This window comes from Leiobunum rupestre, chromosome 1 (genome assembly GCF_980474605.1).
Source record: "Leiobunum rupestre chromosome 1, qqLeiRupe1.1.hap1, whole genome shotgun sequence".
NCBI classification, from domain to species: domain Eukaryota; kingdom Metazoa; phylum Arthropoda; class Arachnida; order Opiliones; family Sclerosomatidae; genus Leiobunum; species Leiobunum rupestre.
Window position 1 is genome coordinate 34,674,261 of NC_143384.1, and position 23,146 is coordinate 34,697,406.

Genomic DNA, 23,146 nt, shown 5'->3' on the forward strand with positions numbered 1-23,146 from the left:
TTAACTCTTATAGCACCATAAACAGCCATCGTAGTACCAGGTAAAAAGTAACCATAAAAGTAAAGATGACCTTATAAATCGCGACATAACGTAACAGTTCATTAGAAGGTTGAAAGTATTATCCAGCTAAGACAAAACAGCCAACTAACGGTGACTTTTTACATTTGATTCTGAAGAGCCGAAACGAGGTAACTTATCAGTGGGTGTAATACCTCGCGTCGTAAGTACTGTACAAACGACACCACTTTTATTTATTCCCACCGCTATAATTTTTTTCTCCTCGCACTAATATCAATTTACGCCATCCATATACCGATATCGCTTTCAGTACAAAGTTGCTTTGAAAGATGGCGTTGAAGTACCCTAAGTATCAAATATCGTTCGCATTATTATCAACGTAAAACCGTAGTATTTTCACGCCCTAGGTTAGCGATGTCCAATCTACCCTTATTACTCTGAGATGTATTTTTCCGATAGTTCAGTTTAGCGCCGTTTCTTTTTTGGCGGCGCTACGATCGATTGTCCAAGAAGGGTCAAACTATGGTCAATCAATAATGCTTTTTATTGAGCCCCTGCTTTTAAAGGGAGCTTGGTCGTTTATGGCTCTTTGTATTCTTTCTGGGATAAGTAGAGAACCCATTTGAAGGAGCTAGAGATAAGGGCTGTTGGAATTTGGTGGACTTTTATTTTGGTGAAGCAGCGTAATTTCCCGGGGATTTTTATGACGCGGAAAGTGTGGCAATTAGGTCGGGTCAAATTGCGACTAAATGTTGTTTAATGAAATTGCAGGGGTGCGCGCTTTGATTGTTGTGCGGCTTAACTGCTACAAAGGGCAACCTGTTCTGTTGCTAATTGGTTACTAGTCCCGTTATTTTCGTACGCGCACTGTTAGTTAACTAACGTTAAATTTCTAACTTAACTAATTAATCTACCTGTCGGGACTCTATGGGCCCTGGGACCCGTAATTGAACATCTTAAACCAAGGATCAAAACTAAGGATCTTTCGATGTTGATTTTGGGTTTGCACTAGAAATTCACTTATTTAATACCAATGATCAACGTCTTAAAAATTAAACCCAGGGCCGTGCTTAGAGGTCTCGCGGCCCCGGGCGAAATGCATGGGCGAAACTGACATTGTGAGTGTAGCGGCCCTCCGGTATATACATCCCCTAAGCACGGCCCTGTTTTAAACCCAACAATCACGTGTAAACTATCCATGAAACCAACTTGGTTCTCAGTCGTCAGGACCACCGATTTTGTAGTGTCAAACGCTTAATCACAAACCGAAGTAAATAAGGACATCGAACTAACGGTGAAATTAAAACCATTAAAGCGTGAACTTACGTGTTCCAAGCCAATATTGAAAGCGTTCCAAGCGATGACTGGAATTCCCAAGTAACTGGTCAGTTGTAAAAGATACTGCGCCGAAGCCGCGTCTGTGCCGTACAGCTTGGAATTAGTGAAATAGAGAATGGTAACTACTTCGTTGGCCAACAGCTCTTCGCACAGGGCCTTCAAGATCTCTTCCGGACTGGGCGTGGGTTTTAAGTACGACGTTTGCTTGGAACTGATGGTGAAGTACTTCTTGAACTCAAAGTGGGCGTACGTTCGCTTGGCGAACATTTGTATGGAAGCGTTGATCTTCCGTTCGTATTTGCGCTTGTTGGTGATCAGCGACGTCTCGGGGAAGATGGCGCCCAACGTCAACGGCTGCAGTTCCCCGGATGCCCCGTCCGAGAAAGCGTCGCCGTTGACGCGAGACGAACACAAAAAGTGGAAGGCGAACGCAAAATGTACTAGTTTCTGAGCTACTAACATGGCTGCTTAATCTCGCCGTTGCGTATGTCGGAACCGCTCACATTTTGACCTTGACCATGAGGTATCGCTCGTTATGTCTCCTAAGACCCGTGCGCCTGCTATGTGACGTTGCTGGATTGGGTTGCGTGTCTGCTAGACTCCATCGCTGTTTACGTTTTGCTGCGAACGAAAAAATACAGAGTTTTCAGTTTAAGCAAACACCAGTATAAATGTCATCCAAGATTTCAATTCAATAATTCGTTATTTTTTTGTTCGTTATTTTAAACTAGCTGGGTAGTGGAGTTGTTCGAATAATCCTTATTTTTTAAGACATAATCAGCCTACACAATTCAAATAGGTGATTCCGAAAAGATCGGCGGTCACATGATTTGGTTACTTTCTGTTGAATGATGAAAGTATTTGATCAAGCGCTTCTTTTTTCATTTTCAGCGCGCGTGCTAAATGGCGCGAGCTACAATCTACTACTACATGTATACCAAGAGCGCGTCAGGTTTTAGGGACCAGGGGTCAAAATGTTACACGTCGAAAACACAGAACACCGTGGATACGGTCACACGGAAAGTATTAAATTGTTTGAACGAAATATATAATAATTGATTATACATGAAGACATGAAAACCATTTCGGAATCCGGACGCAGCTGTAGCAGCCTTATTGAACGATGTCGTATAATTATCCTTTCCTTCTTTCATTTCGATTGGATTGGTATGGTTTTCTATTATTATGCCTTCGTGTACTTTATTACATGATACAACTAAGCATCTTGGGACAGCCGCAGAATTTAGAACAAATTGAGTGTTAGCGTTTTCTATTTGATTGCTCGAGATTCGCTCCAAATCTGTCTCTGACGTCATAGATCTTTACCCTATCGACCAGAGTAAAACCGCATATTCAACATTTACGCGCTTTTTTGTATTTAGTCTGCTAGTAATTTAAATTTTCACCTTTTTGCGAAAAACAAATCTAAAAGGAACACGGAAAAATTTGTTCCAATCTCGATTCGTTGAACTGTCAAAATCGTCAGATCGGTTTTTGGGCGATCTCGGAGCACCCAAGAGCAGGAAATGGAACACTGGAAACTTGATCGGTGCATATCCGAGCCCGAAAATTAAACCTTAAACGATCTAGAGCGCTCGAGAGCAGTCAATTGGAAAACGCTATGAGTTTGAGATTTAACAGACTAAAAGCTTAATATTTGAATTTTACCCGTCACTTTGCTTATAATTAATTTTATTATATAGTTCAAGGCCTTGGGAAGTTAAAGTATCTACTAGAACGAGGGAGAAAGAGGAAGGGTTTAGATATATAGAAAGGGGAATCCGAAAAACTTATGTTACCGAGAGAGTAGGACGCGTACGAGCATCGCCGTCGTGCAGATTTTATCTCTCTTTCCCTCCTCCAAGGTATCGTTGAGCAAAGTAGGAATACGACGATCTAAAATGTTTAGATAATACTAAGGCAGAAAAGTTTTAATGTATAGTTTCAACGGAGATGTAATGATTGATAGACACAGTGACGGGCATGACGCCGCGCCGGGAGCCGATTCAGTAAAATCCCCGATATTGTCTCTCCCCTTCTTTCTGACTTTCTCCATGCTACTAACTAAGTTAAAAAAACTAAGACCTGGAATTTGCAGAAGATAGTCATTGAATCTACCGGAAATAAGATGTCTGACGCGGGAAATATAATCAGATCATATAAATATTTGTAAATGTTAAAATTTTGAATAAACAAGTACCACCACCCTCCTACACAATGTAACCCGGCCATCTGTTTAAAGGCATTAAAAGTCGCTCGATGACTTGGGCCTAAGGTGGTGCCTTGGGTATTAGCCCAGCTGATTATTATTAGTTATTATTAGATGGTACTTGTGACAACTTTTATATTTCATTTCTTACTCTGTATATTTAAAAAGTAAAAAAGTAGGTTAAAAAAATAAAACACTTAATTTACCGATAAGGCTATTAGGGGGCCCGACACTTTTAACTGCCTTGGGGCCCCGGAGACTGTAAGTCCACCACTGAGCACACACCCGAAGAATAAACTCTTTTTATACATTTATTTGTCAACATTATCTTTCAGACTCACCTATTCCCCAGTCATTAAAATTAAAGTGAAATAACTAAGACATAAATAAATGATTACAGTAAGAATAACGTGTCAAGATAATATATTCGCACGGATATAGGTAATTGTTAAATGCACGTGGTTTGGTTTTAAAACATAAAAACGCCTTATAACGTCGCGGGCCCTTTTGACCTAGATCTCTATAGTTACCAAATTATTTTATTTTATTATATGTATCACGAAAAATATGAAATTAAATGAAAACCTTAACAGTCCGTGGACCCATACAATAGGGGTCCCAGGACTTCAGGTAAATGATAACTATTGTGCTCAAAGACCAAAGATGCCCAGACAGACAGACACAAATTTTCCACGTGGTTTTAAATTGTCGATAGAATAAACGTCACACTTGGAAATGGGGAGCGTCAAGAATGACCAGCGATTATATCTCGAATCTTTTTAGCACACGATTTTCCGTGCGATCTCCAGAATAGTTCTGGATACATAATTTTAATCCTAATAGTGAGGTGATTTGCCTCAGAGACGTGAAATTATTTCATGCTAGTCGTTTCAAGGCGGGGCTTAGATACGACGTATGCTTAAGACGATACGAGCAAGCACCCAATAATTGGACGGATATGCTACAACGAGGTATGCAAGAGGATGAGTTACTCGTTTTCACGCTGATTTTTCAATCAAGTTATTTTTACGTTCTACTTAAAGCAAGTGGCGGCTCTATCATTACCACCTGTATTATGAAAAGGCCCCTGTTATTAGAGATGGCCATGAATCTATCCTATTCTTTGAAAAACGCGACTTTCCTAAAGTTCAAAATAGCCAAATGTTTATCGTCGTCAGAGAGCCATTGTAGAGTATTATTGTTAGATATGTTATTCTCTTTTTAGTGGGATTTAACCTATATTATAAATCTCATGTAAAAATATTGTTTATAGTTGCTGTGATTTATGTTATTGACCAATTTACAAACGATCCAATCAACGCGAGGGGTACCTAGAAGTACCGCTTTTTCGATTTCGACGCTAGCGACATCTATTGAAAAAATAGCTTTAAGTTTTTGCTGAAAAGAAAACAAGCAGAATGATAATATTATACAGCAGATGCTACGTTTACCTAATGAGAGCTACTCACAGCGCCAATTTCGTTTGCGGCGGATTGGGGGAAGTACTTAACCAGTAATATAAAAGGTTTTGTACCCCTTTATAGTGCACGGTATAATGTTTTCTTTCCAAATTTCCCTAAATCCTTTAACGCACGAATTATTGAGAGTGAAGCCATTAATGTATTTGGTAAATGTAGTTTGGCACCGCTTGTCACTTTTGTTATTCAAATGAATCACTAGTATTCTCGGAACAATACCCTCTCAATGATTCGGAATATAAACAAGAAGAAAAATATTAGTTAATGCCCCAGAGGGAGCGCAGTTACGGAGATAATTATCCTTTTATTCACAATAAATCGTTCCAATTTAAAACAGCTCAACGAACTCCACTCTGAATTTTCGAGTTCCAAAAGCTTTCCTCGTAAATTTAATTAAAATATCGCCCTTCAATGCCCTTATATCCGGGCTCTAAATGCCTTGATACCAGGCGCCTAAAAATGCTTTTCCTATATACAATTACGCAGTTCGAAAACTCGGTATAAGTTTCCAGTCCGAGGCTTGGAGCGCAGTCTATCTTTTAAATACGGTAGCGCGTCATGCCTTATAAATCTCACCCTTTTATAACGGTGGCTCCCTTCGCATTAAACCCGAAAAGTCATTGAAGCCCGACTTACAATTACTCTTTGCTTAAAACCACTTCCCCTAATAACCCACAGAGGGCATCATCTTCCTTGACGTTAATTAGGCTTGACAAAGCTTACTTCGCGCCTCGCGTACGGAGGCGTTACCTCTCTGACAACGCAACATTTGATCTACGAAATATTTTCGACCACGGAATTTTCTCTCTTATTTCCAGCCCCGCACTTTCGCGTTCGCGCCAAAATTAATGAAGGACGCCCGAGCATTAAATTTTCCGTAGCATTCTTAAGCCTAATATATCAGAGGACGCAAAGTTTCCGCGGCTTTTGCTGTGTTTTGAAACCATTAGTTTTGCGTTTTGCGTTACTACTAAAGGGCGCTTTGAAGCTTTCCTCGAAATGTATTAAACGCTGACGCGATGTCTTAGGCTCAGAATTCAGTTCTGTACATTTCAGACAGCAGAGGCTCAGATCCGGGATTATGTTATGTTTATTAAGAAAGTTTACCCATGGAAATTTTGACGTTTCGTTGTGCTTCTGGATATCCTTTTGAAGGTTCGTCACTTTGTAATTAGAGTTGGGATGTGTTTAGGACGTCTAGACGTCGTATTAAATTTACTTTCGTAAGGGTCAGTTTTCGAAATAAGTTTTGGATGCCATCTGTTGCCCTCTTAGGCTGTGTATGTCGCAGCGACTTTCATCCCTCTGTCGGCCACCTCCGGAGATAATGAGATTTCTACCCGTAGGCCGCCAAGTAATTGCTTTGTTGAAAAATGTAGGACTTTATAATAAAGGAATTCTATACACGCCTCTCTCCGAACTAATGGTGACGTCACTTAAATTCTAAAAGCTTTGGACCAGGGATTCAATTTTATTCAAACGATTTGGTTTAGAAAACAACTTTTTTTGTCGCAAGGTATAAAATAAATATACTAAAAAATCAAGATTGTATACGTTACTCTAACTATGAGTAACATATTACCGCAGAAGTATGCCTCTGTTTAACATTACCATAGACCTTTTTATGAGACCTTGTTTCATACGGAACATACAATAAGTGGACTTAAAATTTTATCATGGAACAGTGGCGTAGCCAGAAATTCCCCAAGGGGGGGGGGGGTTGAAGTATGTTAATGTTAAGAGGGGTTCGATAAGGGGTTGGAAATTTAGTACAGTCAAAGGTAGGCCCAAGGAGGGTATGGACCCGGAAACCCCCCCTTGTCTACGCCACTGCCATGGATTAATATATCGCGATTGCCAAGCAAAAGCTGAAATATATATTGTACAAACCAGAAACGCGCGAGGAATTCTGCGCGTTTTAAAAATTAGAATCATTAACTTCGGTTTCCCTTCTATAAAGTTAATGACGCGTTTTTCATCCTGAAGTTGGAAAATGCTTTTATGACATACGTTATGTGTGTTTACGTTCCATAGGCTCTAAATTATCAATCCGCATCACGTACACCGGTTAATACGCATGGACTGCGTCCATTCAACATTTCTTCGCCGTGTACCTTGGTTAACCGGAAAATAGCAAGAAAATTATTTATTCTTCAGTGGCGTACCGAGGGGTTCTGGTGAAAGTCATTAATAAAATAAATGAGGAATACATATTTATTTATCCCTTGCATATTACTTCATTGGTTCTGTTCTATTGACAATTATAAACTGATTAAATTACCATCGAAATCCACACGAGTTCGTCCTTCGACAGTTTTCTGTCAATAAGAACGTTAAAAACCAAATTTTACGCGCACAATAATTCGAAACGTCATATCATCTAAAGGACCTTTAGGAACATATAGTTGGAATAATTTTGGGCCTTTTGGCACCCCTCCAGAAGACCCCTAGAGCGGTGCCTGGTTCCACTTGCTCCCCCTGACCCCTATCGGTACGCGTCTGTTATTCGTCAAAAATACGTGTGACTCAACATAATAACGGTTCCCAGTTTTAATATTGGTTGAAGGTCCCGTCGTTATCCAGCGACGGGTGCCCTCTGCTCATTTTAGAGATTGTCGGAGCGTGTGGAATCAGAATGATTAAAATAATTCTGACCGTTCTGGAGGGGGTTCTTAATATGAAAAACATTTTAAGTGTTATTAAAGAAATGTAAATAGTTTTGTTTGTTCGGTGACCTGTTTGAAGGGACAACGTTTACAGTTATGAATTTCATATTGAGTGAATGAGAGAGCAGACACTTTTCTGCGAAAATTAAGAGAAGAAAAAGAGATGAGTAAACTCATGAGTGGCTATAAGGGAGGGGCATTATCTGAACATTAAAAAAATGCCCATCACTGGTAACTCAAAATAAAGTTTTTAACCTAACATAAAATTGGGCATGTATTTTTATACCGCTGCACCTAGGATATCAAATCATCCCATATCACCTTTACTCTCATAACATTGCCCCGCGTAAACGTCCGCAGCCTGAACGGGTGACCAACTGCCTTGGGCAGTTAGAGTACCCTACTGCGAACTGCCACTCCCCACCTCACGACCTGAAGCGAAGCTACCAAAAGGCGGACAACGAGAACACGGTGTCTCAGCGCCCGGATATCCCGTATTGAGCCTACAAAGCGGGAGAGCATGCGACGCAGTGCCTCATTTGGATATACGAGGCGCGGCAGAGCTGTAAATCAACTTCGCCCAAGCGCCGGCAGTGCGAAGACTTCCCCCGTTAGCCCGAGTTTCCGGTCCCTACCTGAAGGAAGTCAGAAGGGGGTAAGGTAGAAACAATTGATTAAGGGCCACATCTCCCAGTGTGCCACAACCATTGTAAGTTAAAAATTCCGCAGCCCGACACGCTGCTAAAATCACCAGTTATTGCACCACTTGGCCAGTTAAGGGCCAAACAAACCTGACAACCAAAACACTGCAAAAACTAGGTCTATCAATCGTTTCGTAAATTTGATAAACACTCGAGATGACGTAACCCACAGCCAATGAAATTAAATAACGCTGCTACGTTTAGACATATTGTTAGCCCCTTCGCGTTGCTTCCCAAACCAGTTCAGACGAAAACGGGCTTAATTTTTAATGTTTAACAGTGGGGGAGCCTGGCTAAGCCCACCCAAGCACTTCCACCATAGGTCCATTGTGCTACCACTAACCTAAAACTTAGAAGAGCCCTATCTCAAAAGTGTCTGCTTAACCGAGACATCAGAAACCTCGTAGGTTTTCAGCAGATGCATACCAAGATGATCAAGCGTCTGAGCCGAGTAGTCTTCTCCACGACACTACAGTGCCTACAGACTGCAAATAGGATCATCACTGATACCAATCAGATGAAGATGTCTATTGAGAGGGCAGTGGTCAGTGATAAGGCCACTAATCAGCCTACTACTAGGCTTAGACAGCGAGAGTAACTCGCTGTCTCTGCTCCCCGAAAAGCCAGGAATGAACTCCTTGGCCTGTCTTTGACCCTCCGTCTGAACCCAAAATTTAACGCTTAGTCAAATTATCCGAAATAAGATTGCGAACCAGGCTAAAGGGTATTGGGATAGTTGATTCAGGACCACAGAACATTGCGACCGCCCCTTTCTTAGCCAGCCATCAGCTTTCTCATTACCTCTAAACCCCCTATGTCCAGGGACCCAAAAGAGTTGTATCCTATTATTCCTACCAAGAGTAGACAAAAGGTACAGACAGTTATAGACCAGTTTAGAAGATATACTATACTGAATAAGACCCTTAAGGACAGCCTGACTATCCAAATAAATCTGGGTAACTTTACTACGCAAATTTTTCTTAAGACAAAAGTCGTCGCAGAAGCAAATCACAGACACTTCCGCCTGAAAAACACTGGCATAAACGCCTAGGCTTTCATAAAAGTCAAAATGAATCGTCTGGTAGTACATTCCTGCACCGACACCAGAGCTAGTTTTGGATCCATCAATAAACCAAACACTTTCACCCTTGGTGCCAAGACACTTATCACTGGACCAATCGATGCGACTTGGAAAGGTCACGTTGAAAGGTTTGTCAAAGTGCAAACTAGGCACCATAATATCAGAGCCGATGTTGAGAATGGGAAGCTGATTAGAGAAGTGCCCAAAGAGTTTGGTGTGACTACTATCCCAGTTATTACTCAGAAATTTTAATTAGAAGTTTCATTTAAACCAAAGAATACCTCTGATTGAGAAAAATCATTTCACCTCGGGGCCTCGGGGAAGAATCGAACCTACGACCTTTGTGTTACCGTCCCAACGTCACTACCATTGGACTACCGAGGCCACGAATAATCATGCCTCGGACACCCAATTTATGAATGACTCGATCTGGTTCACATTATTGACGAGATACATTTAACCCGTTGTTGACGATGCCGTAGCATTTAACGTCAACTAATTTAAATGCTACGGCACCGTCAACACTACAGTCAAGATAAGGCTTCCACGTAAGTGTGCTTTATAAAGTCACTCCAAGGTATTTAGCCTCGGTGGACTGAACTAAGATAGTCCCAAAAAGGCGAATATCATTGAACACGTTTTGTACTCTTTTACGAGTAAAAAGGACAAGCTAAGTCTTTGCACCAGTATTCCACTGTTACAAGAATCTTCCTCATAAGTTCAGTAAGGGTTTTTGGGAATTTACCAGTTTTGACAAATTTGACAATATCAATGTAACTCGCGTAGCCAAAGCCGCGGCAGCCATCTCTATCGAGCCTCCACAGTTCACCCACTACCAGGCACCACAGCAGGGGACGTAAAACCAGGCATATGGTGGGGCGCCAGCGGTTGCTCAGCGCCAGGCGTGGTTCTAGAAAATTAGTCTTAGGTGGGCCCATACTTCAGGGAATAGAAGGGGGTGGGGGAGGAAATCGAATGGAAGTTTATATAAATCATAAATTTTTGATTGGGCACGGGCCCACTGGGCCACCCCCTAGAACCGCACCTGCTCAGCGCCCCCAAATGAATACTTGAGCATCCCCGACCCAAAAAAGAATCGATTGCTCAACTACCAACTAATATCACATAACATCGGTTACCTGTATTTTTAATAAAATATTATATTCATAATTTAAAAAATAACAAAATAAAGCCAATTTCGATATATTTTTTAATTTCAGGAGTGGGAGTTAAAAATTATGAATTTTGTAACAAAGCGTTGGCGTCCCCCAAAAATAAATTGAGCGCCACCGAGTTTTGGCGGTTGGTTACGGGCCTGCGTCAAACCCCACCTGGCGAGAAGCCATGATTAGTGGAGAGCATGAGGAAGTTGGCAAGCAGAAAAGCCACTACTTCCCTGTCTGATAGCAAAAACTTGATCAAAGACCCAGAGTGTCATTTAATGTGGGCTTACAACAAGTATCTTCGTAACTCGCTTTTATCACACGATGAGTAAAGTTACTAGTTACTTAGTCGGTTAATGGCGAAGAAACTAGCATTGAAACCGTTCGTAAATGCTAGTTTTGCACTGAATTAGCTATTCCTGTGACCGTGACTGTTGCCAAGTTACAAGTCCCAAACCGGATCGTGGCCCCTGGTTCGTGAAGCAATGTGAAGAGTGTTCAGTGGGTAAGTATGACGGTAAAAGCACTCGAAGAAGAAAAACGTGAAACCAGGTTTCATGGCGAGTTTTTATTATTTTCAGTGGTCAAAACTGGCAATCAATCCGCTGTGGCCTTGGCTTTGGAAGTGTTATCATGAACGCCACACAGCAATACCTTGAAAGTCAATTATATTACTACCTTGTGAATTATCATGAATGTTTTATTTTGTGTTACTTTTATGATGGTATAAAAGAAATAACAAATAATGAAATAAATAAAAGTAATAAAAAATAAAGTACATTTTGAGATAAAATATATTTTAATAAATATAAATTTTCCAACAAATCCAAAAGCGGTAAAGCTCCTTGAAGTGATTACAACAGAAATAAATGATCAACATTATGACTAGACCAGCTTGCCTACCAACAGACCATCTTGAACCAAAAACCAGAAATACAAGAACCATTGGGAAGTCTCTGTTTCATCTCAATTATATTTAATTAGGCGTGCGACTGTAATTCAAGTCTGACAATTTTTTCTTAGTTTCGCCTGAAATGAAAAGTTTCACGCTCTTTCGCGTTTCCGGCTTTATCTCTAACGAGCCTTATGTACTCCCAAACGTAGGATAGGAATTAGAAATATTTAATTCTCTCGTTTATTTCGGAGCTTTTCGGGTACAATTAATGAGCCGATGTTTTGAGTGTGGCTGCCTATTCGCGTTTTAGGCCTTGGCGTTTGAAAATTTCGGAGCCGTTAAATCCTTTTATTTTTATGAGGAGCTAAAGAGAGGGTTAAGTTTCCAGAAAAATCCGATAGGGGTCGTGGTCGGCGTTTGCTTTTCTAATGGAATGTTTTAAGAGGATTTAAAAGTGTTTCCGGTATGTGATTTTTATACGCGGTTTGGCGAAATAGTATTGAATTTCTATTACGAATTCAAGCTTTGTTTTTTTTTATTGTTGTGTATAGGCTAAACTAGGATTATTTACCGGTTTTCGTTTGGAAATAGGCCTTAATGAAAATTACAAATGAAAGTTCTATATAAAGTTTACTAACGTATATAGTCTGTCCCGAGGGGCAGGTCACTTCCATTTTGGGTGCGTCTTAATCATAGTAAAATGATTAAATCAGGGTAATCGTGATTAAATCAATGTAATCAAGATTAAAAAATCTAATCACGATTTAAACGAGATTTAATCATTCTAATCATGATCTATTCTTTTTAATTAGATTTAATCATTTTAATTAGATTTAATCATTTTAATTAGATTTAATCATTTTAATTAGATTTAATCATTTTAATTATATTTAATCATTTTAATTATATTTAATCATTTTAATTATATTTAATCATTATAATTAAATTTAATCATTTTAATTAGATTTAATAATTTTAATTAGATTTAATCATTTTAATTAGATTTAATCATTTTAATTAGATTTAATCATTTTAATTAGATTTAATCATTTTAATTAAATTTAATCATTTTAATTAGATTTAATCATTTTAATTAGATTTAATCATTTTAATTAGATTTAATCATTTTAATTAGATTTAATCATTTTAATTAGATTTAATCATTTTAATTAGATTTAATCATTTTAATTAGATTTAATCATTTTAATTAGATTTAATCATTTTAATTAGATTTAATCATTTTAATTAGATTTAATCATTTTAATTAGATTTAATCATTTTAATTAGATTTAATCATTTTAATTAGATTTAATCATTTTAATTAGATTTAATCATTTTAATTAATATAATCGATCAAGTACGATTTAATCATACTAATCACGATATATTTTTTTTAATCAGGATTTAATCATTTTAAACAGATTAAATCATTTTAATCAGATTTAAACATTCTAATCATGATTAAACGTGATTAAATCAACTTAATCGTGATTAAATTGAATTTAATCAAAATAATAACGATTAAATCGTATTTAATCTTTTGAGGGGTGCGTCGTTAATCAAGGAAGTGACCTGCCCCTCGGTCTGTCCGCCTGTTGGCCCTCACAAAGGCAAATGATAGAAACGATTGGCTATTTTGGCAATGCTTCTTAGCATATAATAATTTGATTTTACCTCTCCTGCAACTACTACATGTAGAGGCCTGCGCCGATCTGATATGGGTCGGCGGCAGCGTTTGACCCAAAATATACCGGCGGCGGCGGCTTACGCCGGCGTTTAGGCCTACGGCGGCGTCTTCGGCGTGGCCAAAATGACCATATTTTCTATAATTCTGATAGTACTTACCATATTTTCAATAATTTTGGAACCCACTAATCATTTCACTCGAAGATCTATTTGGTCCAAGTTTTGCGTCATTTTGTTTGCTAAAAGACCTATCGGTACGAGCTATTTGTAAGTTTTTAAATTTCTTCAAATTTGTTTAGGGTTTAGCTTTTATCCCTTTTCATAATGGACTAATCTATTTATTCGCTAATTTTATCATCCTTTGCAATGCAGTCCATAGCCGTGGTTCTTTTTAACGTTACATTCATTTTATAAATACCTGGGTATTATTTTCGACCAGCATCTTAGCTGGAATAACCATGTCATTAGTCTGTGTGGCTCTCTTAGAAACATTTGTGCCATATCTTATAAAATTAAAAACATTATATTCCGCAATAAGTTACGTCCAATCTACTTCGCCATGTTCGAGTCTAAATTGAGCTATTCCTTATGTATTTGGGGCTCTACCTCCAAAAGTAATTTAAACAGATGGCAGCTATTACAAAAACGTATAATTCGATCAATAAGTAAAGTACAATTCTTAGCCCTCATGGAAACTTTATTTCGTTCTAATAATATATTAAATATTTATCAGCTGTTTAAATGATTTGGGTACATTTGTTCGAATTTCATTCGTCCGAACGGTGGTACAAATGTCCGAATGATCATTTGTCCGAATGCCGGAAAACAGGATCGTATGTCCGAAAACGTATTTCATTTGCCCGAAAAATTTATCACAACTTTTGTTGGTGATTTAGTCGTTCAATTTATGTTAACTTTACTGGCGAATTTCATTTGTTCGAATAATCGTTTGTCCGTTTTTCGAACATTAGGAATTGGATGTTTTTTTTTAAATATTGTTAATATAAGAAAATAGTAACATTAACGTGCACCTAACCTAACCTAACCTGAAATATCCACAACATTCAACGCAATTCCCACTTACTAACAAACAACGATATTTACAATGTAGTTTTTTATTTTTTATTCTTGCACTAAAAAAAATCCGGACCAAAAAAAAAACAGCAATAAGAAATACTAATTTAGCGACAGAATTCGGACAAGTGATGCTACCAATTCGGACGAATGAAACAAACAATTTGTAAAATTCGAACAATTGAATCATTTGTTATTTCAGCTGTTCGGACGATTGAAATCCGAACATTTGTTCCACCGTTCAGACGATTGAAATTCGAACAAATGTACCTACCCCATTTTTGTATAAAGATTTTCATTGCCCCAAGCAAATAGTAAAAGTATCCGACAAAAAGGTAACTACCCCACTCCAACAATATTTTTCAGATTAATAATTGTAAAACCACAAAAAAGTGTCTTCAATATTATATAATGGTATTCAAATAATAAACTCTTTGTTAAAACATGTAAACATAAATGAAAAGGAATACATTTTCAAAAATAATCTAAAGCTTTATCTTTTAAATCAAAACTATAAATAATATTTATATTTTATTTATAAATAATATATAGATTATTTTTTGTGTGTTCTAATTGGATTTAAGTGTATTAGGGTCCTCGTTACTAGGTAAAATTTTATTTATATTAAATCTTAATTATCTGTCTTTTTCTATAAATTATTCAAATTATATAAAATTATTAAATTTACTTATATAACGTAAAACAATTTAACAATTATGTCAACTAATTAATATATAGCCAGGGCTTACAAGTCACTTGTGACTTAGCCCCTACCTCCCACTGTCAACCCAAATTTGTATGCAATAAAATTGGTTTTACTTATGTACTTTGTGTCAAATCCCCCCTTGCTTAAAGAGCAAGCTCCTTCCTCCCCATAAAACCAACTTGTCTCATTTGGTTCCCTAAAACTGACGTCTTCCGAAGTAATTGAAGTACACGCCTGTGGTAGCCTGGTAGGTGATTATCACGGGTTGGTTCCATAAGCCTCGGCCCTGCTTACTGCACGCGCTCACTATGACAACGAGGCTAAAAGCGCGTATTAGGCCCGTTGGCTTAGTATAAAGCCCACCAAAAATGTGTGGTCAATCTAGAAATGACTTTAGTTGAGAATTTACACACTAACGTGTAACACAATTAGAAACTTCTGGTTAAGGCTACTCACTTCCGGTAACGTTAAGACGTAAGTCTCGTCTATTAACCGGAAGTTTATCATTCAAAAGCAATATAGCGTTGAAACGTGCAGAATTTTAATACTCACAGCTTTAAGCTACAGTTTTTATTATTCTTTGGATTAATCGTACATATGTCTCTAACTACATTTTAAGATCATCTAAATTATTTACTTAACCTCCTACGCCCATCGTATAAAACGAGAACACGCGATGCTGAACATATTCGGAGATAATCTATCCATTTCCCAGTTACCTCGCAACTCAAAGGATATCTTTGTATATTCCTCGACAAAGACAAATGTGGGTCGTTTTCTGTTGAAATCACTTTTTGCCTATCGACTTCGTAAAGTAAACGCGTTTCCCTTTTCGCCCACTGCATGTCGCCACCAGATTGCCGCTGAACCCACTTCGCGTTGACGCGAAAGGGGGCGCCCACATCCCTTCGCATTTTGCCATTGATGAACAAACAAATTTGTCGTGCTGGTTTAGGCGATATATTTTGCGTTCGTAACCGTAAGAGCAAAGCTGCTCGCGCAAAGTAAACAAGAATTTCGGGGTGGGAAACGGTCGAACCCTTCTGTTCGACGACGTTACGGGCCATTTGTTCAAAAGTTCTAGTAAGGTTTATTTTGGATATTGATTTGTTAAACCGAGAGCTAAGGCCTGTCGCGGGGCCTGGGGACCAGGTTTTGCGGAAATAAAGAAAGAGGGTATCGTAAATGGCGAGCCTTAGGCCTTGGGTAAAATTAGATCAGCTCCCTATGGAATTTTAGCCCTAACTCCCCAACGGCTTTGATACGGTCGTAGTGTATTATTGGGAAACCGGGGGATTTAAATATTAATCGGGGATCCGATATTACGCCTCATCGGGCTTTGTCCAAAGATTTTTGTAAGATATTTAATATTTGCCAGTGCTATTTTGGGGTTATCTCGAATGAAGGGGAAAACACGCCGCTAAGCCTTTCCGTTTTCGATTTTAACCCATTTCAGCCCAGCTCGCTGAAGCCGAGCTTAATATCCGTTGTAGTTTTCGAGATATGAGGTTTGCGGTTATTGATGCGCTGATGGAATGGTAATTTAAATATAAGTAGCTTTCATGTGACGTCAAAATCCGTATATTCGAAAGCTTTCATCCATCACAAAGATATGATATTGTATTAACCTTAATTTTCAGAAAACTATCGAATTTATCCTTAATTCAAATATAAATTTGACCAAAATCTATAAAACAATCTATTTATTGACCAAAATCTATAAAACAATATATTTATTGACCAAAATCTATAAAATCTATTTATTGACCAAAATCTATTAAATAATCTATTTATTGACCAAAATCTATAAAATCTATTCATTTACCAAAATCTATAAAATAATCTATTCATTTGACCAAAATCTATTAAACAATATATTCATTTGACCAAAATCTATTAAACAATCTATTCATTTCACCAAACTCTATTAAACAATCTATTCATTTGACCAAAATCTATAAAATAACCTATTCGTTTGACCACACTCTATTAAACAATCTATTCATTTGACCAAAATCTATAAAATGACCTATTCGTTTGACCAAAATCTATAGAAAGTCACAAAAAAATCTTTTTAAATATCTCCACCCAGTTAACCAAAATCTATTTAATAACCGCGATCTATCTGAACAAAATAATTTTAAAAATCACGACCAAAATCTATTTAAAACCCCTTACACCTCTAATTGAAAAAAATTATATATTTATAATAGATTAAAATATATAAAAAATCTGAACCACCAAAATAAATAATAAATCTAATAAACTATAATGGCCCAAAACCAAAATTGTCCGAACAATCGACCCGAAGAGAAAACCCAAACTCAGCTACAAACAGAATCATTAGCGTTGTTATATTTTCGAAACAACATTTCCGAAAGGCTTTCTTCGTATTCTATAGAAACTTTAGTCCCTTCGGAAAATGCTAATTAAGCTTCTCGACGTAAGAAAAAACCAAAACTATGGGAACGCCATCTCTCGAGACTCTCTGAAATTAATTTTCCGCCCTTTTTTTCGCAACACTGTCAAGATGTCAATTTTTACTGTTCTACCCCGGCCAACTTGGGTTTTCTTTTTGGGATTTGTTTAATTAGCATTTTGGAATCCGTTCCCCCTTCGCCCAATTAAACACTTACGGCCTTAGTTTTTAAGAGTTGAATGGATTTTTCAAGGAAAATGGTTTCGGATTACGATTATTAGTTCCATTAACGGCCGTTTTTATCGACGTGGCGCGACCAACGCTTTCGGGGTACTGCTCAATTTTTCGAATTAATTTTATCGCTATCGCGGAATTTTGAAAGAATTTCGAAATATATATATATTTATTAAATTAGCGTAAATTTTAAGTTTCAGATTCTTTGATTTAATTTTTCGCTAAAATGAAAACTAGTTAATTGAGAGTTTTATCTCGGAGCTACACACAGCGTTAAGTTCGTAATCACTAGTAATGCAATGAAATTAAACAAATAGTAATAATTTAGCTGATACAGTGGAGCACCCAGGATTTTTTCCTGGGGGGGGGGGGGGGGGATCGATGATGAGTCCAAAAACAATTTTAGGTACAGTTTGTAATGATAAGCAAGAAACGTTTTATGATACAATGAATTAATTCTCTGATATTCAAATCGGAACGGTATCAGCATCTTTTTATAGGGAGGTCAGCGCACTCTCGGTATTTTACGCAACTCATTCGTCAGTTTCGCATCGAAAAAAAACTCATTCTACTGTTGTGCGCCATCTACATTATGTGGAATTAAATAAAACGACATATTTTATGGTACCAGCATATTTTTTCTGTTTTCTCTTCTTGATTTTTTCTTATAATATATAAATATTTAATCAGAAAACTATACATAATATATTTAAATGTTAAGAGTCAATGAATTCCGTGTCTCTGTAAAGCCTTTATGTAGTTTACTATAATATCCTTTAAATAAAAGACAATTCATAGTCAATTATAGAGTTTGTGCCGCTGCGACTGGACATATAACTGGTTTGTCTAAGGTTTGTGTTTATACTGACAAAACTGAGAATATTCTATGCATAGATCTGGCAGCATTTTTGAACAGGGGGGGGGGAAAGACAGTCAGAGAGGGGTTTATTTAAGCGCCTATTTACTTGCATAAAATCTACTTATCTATGTTAGATGGCGCAATGATACACTACGCTTGTGCACTGACTAATATTCCTCGACGGAATCGAGGAATATATTTTTGCAATGGAAATAGAGTTAAAAATTGAGGAAAGACATAAAAATTATAGTAATCATCGTAATCATATATAGCAATCCTTAGAAAAAGGAAATCAAAGGAATATATTCAGTAATCAGTTGATGTAATCAAGTGTAGAAACGTTTTCACAGTGAGTAACCATCGTTTAAGACACGATTTTAGTTCCTTTAATATTTACGTAAAATAAACCCCAAAGTTCGCCTAACGCCATCTGGCGGATATATTTTTTGACACGTTCCTTTTTATTCTGTTGATAGCAGATACTTTTCCTCTGGCCCGCAGCCAAATCCGTTGGGTTCCGAAATACGCTCAACAATTTGGGGATGAACTGCGTCAAACAAGTCAGTCCTTTTATGATCTAAACAGCGCGGATAACTTTAAACCTTTCAAGTATTCGCTGTTTGGTTAATCTGTCGCTCTGTATCGACTAAACCGTTTCAATTCTTCAAATAACCTGGAAAGGTAAGCCGCGTTCACACTAGACACTTTGGAACCTTTTTTAAATGGTTTCGAAAGATAAAATGGAACATTTTCAGTGTCAGCTGTATTAATAGCCATACGATAAATGCATTCGACAGCAAAATTTTACAATTTTATCTTACGAAAACCTTTTAAAACGGTTCCAAAGTGTCTAGTGTGAACGCGGCTGTAGTCAGAGGACCTTACTTGACACCGCTTTTGATATCGACGGTACCGTTTTCTCACTTAATGCGTACTATTAAGTTAACCCGGTGTAACCTAGTTTACATTGTTTCTTGAAACATAAGTTTTCATTATAAAATAAGAAATATTATTTTCTTTTAAAAATATGAAAAGCTTTAGTGTTTGCTATATATATTGCAACCTTCCATCACTTCCTGATTTTAAGCCAGAGCCGACATATAAGCTAAATTTATCGTGAAACTGAACTATAACATCGGAAATTTGCTACCCAGAATATTATTTTCTTTTTTGCCGTTGTATATAATAAGATTAGTTTTTTTTTGCTGAATTTCGCCAAAAGGTTTCTTCGAAAAGCTATTAGTGGATCAGTTTTCAGACTTTTGGATCGAAGGCTGTTTCTCAAATTATTGAAATTGGGTTTCTTTAAAACAGAATTTTGATAGGGTTTTTTGGGTTAGAACGTTTTTTAAATTTGATTTAAAGGATATTTAGCTTCAATCGAATTTTCTGTTCTTGACTTTTAGGAAAATCGGGTTTGTCCGATTTCAATCATAAAATATACTTCAATGTATTCGTGAAAACGTTTATATAGCTATTGCTAAAATCCAACCAAAACAAATTATTGTAAGCTTTTACCAAGAAGTTGGTAGAAAACGACAACAATAGCTAATAAATAAATCTGATTTAGATTAAATAAAAAAGGTTTCTTAACTCAATCCCAAGAAAGCACTAGCTCTGAAGAAACTCCAATCCTGAGATCGGGCTGATAAATGTCACACAAAACGGGTCTAAATCTCAAATTTTAAAAACAAATACGTTTAGAAACAAAACTCATATTTCTACTAGTTTACGTTCCGAAGAACATTTTTGCCAAGATAAGTGTTAATTTTAATTTTATCTTTGAAAGTGATAAAATGTTGCATAAGCCTTGGCTACGATGCTAAGGTCTGGCGGTGGAGATTTATCCCGCGTGGTTCCAAGTTTAAAAACGTTCGCGCACGCCTTCCGAACATTCTACATGCAACGCGCGACATTCATTTGGGGAAATACCTAGTTGAGAACATAACCACTAGGAGTTGCAGATTTTGAATACCTACCTCTTAATAATGGGTATCGTCAAATATTTGGCCTAGACCTTTGCTTATGGCGACCGTATGATAGGCTTATGGCGACCGTATGATAGGCTTATGGTACGAGTTATTTGTAAGTTTTTTTTAAATTTTAATTTCTTCAAATTTGTTTAGGGTTTAGCTATTTTGTACCTTTTAATTAAGGACTCTCTACCTATTCGCGTATTTAACACTCGGTATATCATTGGTTCCCTAAAAATTAAGTCTTTCGATGCGATTCGAACACAGTCCGGTGGAAAACTAATTCATGGTGCCAAGTCTCAAAACATTAATTCTCCCTAAGTATAAATTCATTAAATTGGCATTTTAAACAGTAAAAACATCAACAACCTATTCGCTATTCTAAGCACGAACGATGTAATAAAATCCGACCTCATTTTAACCCTCAATCAATCCACTTCCTGTACGTACACTAATTAGCTAAATGACCAAACCAGCCTGTCGAGTTAAAACCCAACGGTAGGAGCTAATTTTCTAATTGGCGGTCTTGCTAGTAGCCTTTCCACCACTGGCGATTTAGTGCGTGATCGAATGGGCTAAAATTGAAGCCAGGGAAGTAGGGCACAGCGAACCTAAGCAATTGCGGGCTTTTTCCATAGCTCGCAGTGCGCGTACGTGGTTTGAGGATGATGCTCCGAACCTAATGTATTTTTTGGGACCTCTGGAGATCAATCGCATCAACTGGGGAGTATCGGAGATGCTTCGGGCAGTCTTTTACACCCCCCGCTACTCCGCGAAACACCTTTCAAGCTCCCAACCACTTTGACGTTATTCCTTTACTAGATTTCGATGGTTTTCTTTTGGTGATCTACAAGCTTTGGTATAGTTTTGTCTATTTTTCTTTGGTGCTGGCCATTTACGACGGGTTATTGTCGAAGGGAGTGTTGGATGACCCCCAGCGCGGTGTGTTTATCCTTCTGACCCAATGAATCGTCCCGCGCACCACCAGAGAACGAGAGGAGTTAAAGGAGAATATCCTAAAGGATTTAACAAGTAGGCGATGACTGTACGGGTATATAGTGTTTTAACCTGATTCGATTCTAGAGGTTGAATGTTTGGTTGAGTTCATTTTGGCCTTAGTGCTTTTCGCTGTAGGCCGTTTTAAGGCTGTTTTGAGACTCCGTTTGCTGTATAGTCAGTTGCGGGTTAAGTAAGGCAAAATATCTACTACATTTGGCGGAAAGATACTATCACGAATTTAAAATTTCGCCTATTTTCTGTGGAATTCCTAAAGGTTCCTACGCGTATTATATTATTCCATTCTAGAAATGTCTTTTGTGTACATTATTATATTTAACCTTCATTATTGCGTAATTTTAGTATTACGCTCCTAAACAATCATCAAATCGCGCGTTTATGTACGTCAACGTGGTAAGCTCGGCTTTACCCGTTCTCTACTTACCCTGGACTCGCCAAACAGTTATTTTGGTATGCGTCACTTGAAGTACTAAAATAAATTATAACAACAGTTTTAAATCTTAATGTTATTAAATCTATGTTAATTAATTAATTAATTAATTATATCTTAAGACATAACGTAATAGACAGTATTTTCCAAAATTATATAACGTGTTCTGGTATACTTAGAAATTTAGCAGTAAACAGGCCTATTTCAAAATTCCCGCCGCCGATTTACCGGAAATTCGTCCGAATATCTTTCCGCCAAATGTACTAGATATTTGGCTTTTCTTAACCCGCAATATAGTAGGAATTTTTGGTTTTTCGAAATTTGAGCCCCACGGCATTTTCTAGGATACAGGGACCAAAGAGTATAAAAACTACGTAACCTAGAGATATAATGACGGTCGAAAGCAGTAAAGGAAGTTGTAGCAACCGGGGGGGAAGGCACTCAGTGAATTTGCACTTCAAATTTCGGTACCGCAGCGCCACTACGGCAGTTTTAAGTGGCAATCATTTTGATTTAGTTCAACATTCTTGAAAATTCCTTAAGGACTTGGCAAGGTTAGAAAACAAACGCCTTATTCTTCAATTTTTGAAAATAAACACCGAAACAACGAATCCACAAATTCTAACTAAAAAAATCACGAAACAGTAACCAATTACTGTCACTTTTTTGAATTGACAGATATTAGACAATTAAATATCCAAAATGCCAAATTTAGCACCTCCGCAACACCGTAACTGCCATTTTTCTCCGGTATTATTATTTATTGTACTAAAAACTGCCGTAGTGGCGCTGAGGTACCGAAATTTGAAGTGCAAATTCACTGAGTGCCTTCCCCCCCGGTTGCTACAACTTCCTTTACTGCTTTCGACCGTCATTATATCTCTAGGTTACGTAGTTTTTATACTCTTTGCAGGGACCCCATGTACTCTTCACATCCAATCGCAATGTGTTTAATTTTGGCGTACACATTTCGTAAACCAAACGTATATAAAGAGAGGAAGTAATCAAGTTTCTCTCTCTTAACGCGTTCGTTGGCGGGTCTCCGATAATTTTTCAAAATTCGTTTAGGAAGGAAAAATTTTTTACATAATATTTCTAAAACTATTACATAGCTTTTACATTCCTTCGCAGTTTTGTTTAAATTTTCAGACTTGATATGGTGTATGTGACAACTAAGAGCAACAAACACCCCACACAAG

General features: G+C 37.5%; 1 protein-coding gene across 2 annotated transcripts in view; it reads right to left on the reverse strand.

Annotated features, from left to right (window-relative positions):
• LOC149962198 (glutamate receptor ionotropic, NMDA 2B-like) overlaps positions 1 to 23,146 on the reverse strand; it is a 120,712-nt gene that overhangs the window by 41,076 nt on the left and 56,490 nt on the right. For both annotated transcript variants that reach the window (XM_090179040.1, XM_090179046.1), the window contains exon 2: positions 1,345 to 1,977. In XM_090179040.1, coding sequence (XP_090035166.1) covers positions 1,345 to 1,818 — 474 coding nt within the window. In that variant the 5' untranslated portion in view covers positions 1,819 to 1,977. The remainder of the gene's footprint in view (positions 1 to 1,344; positions 1,978 to 23,146) is intronic.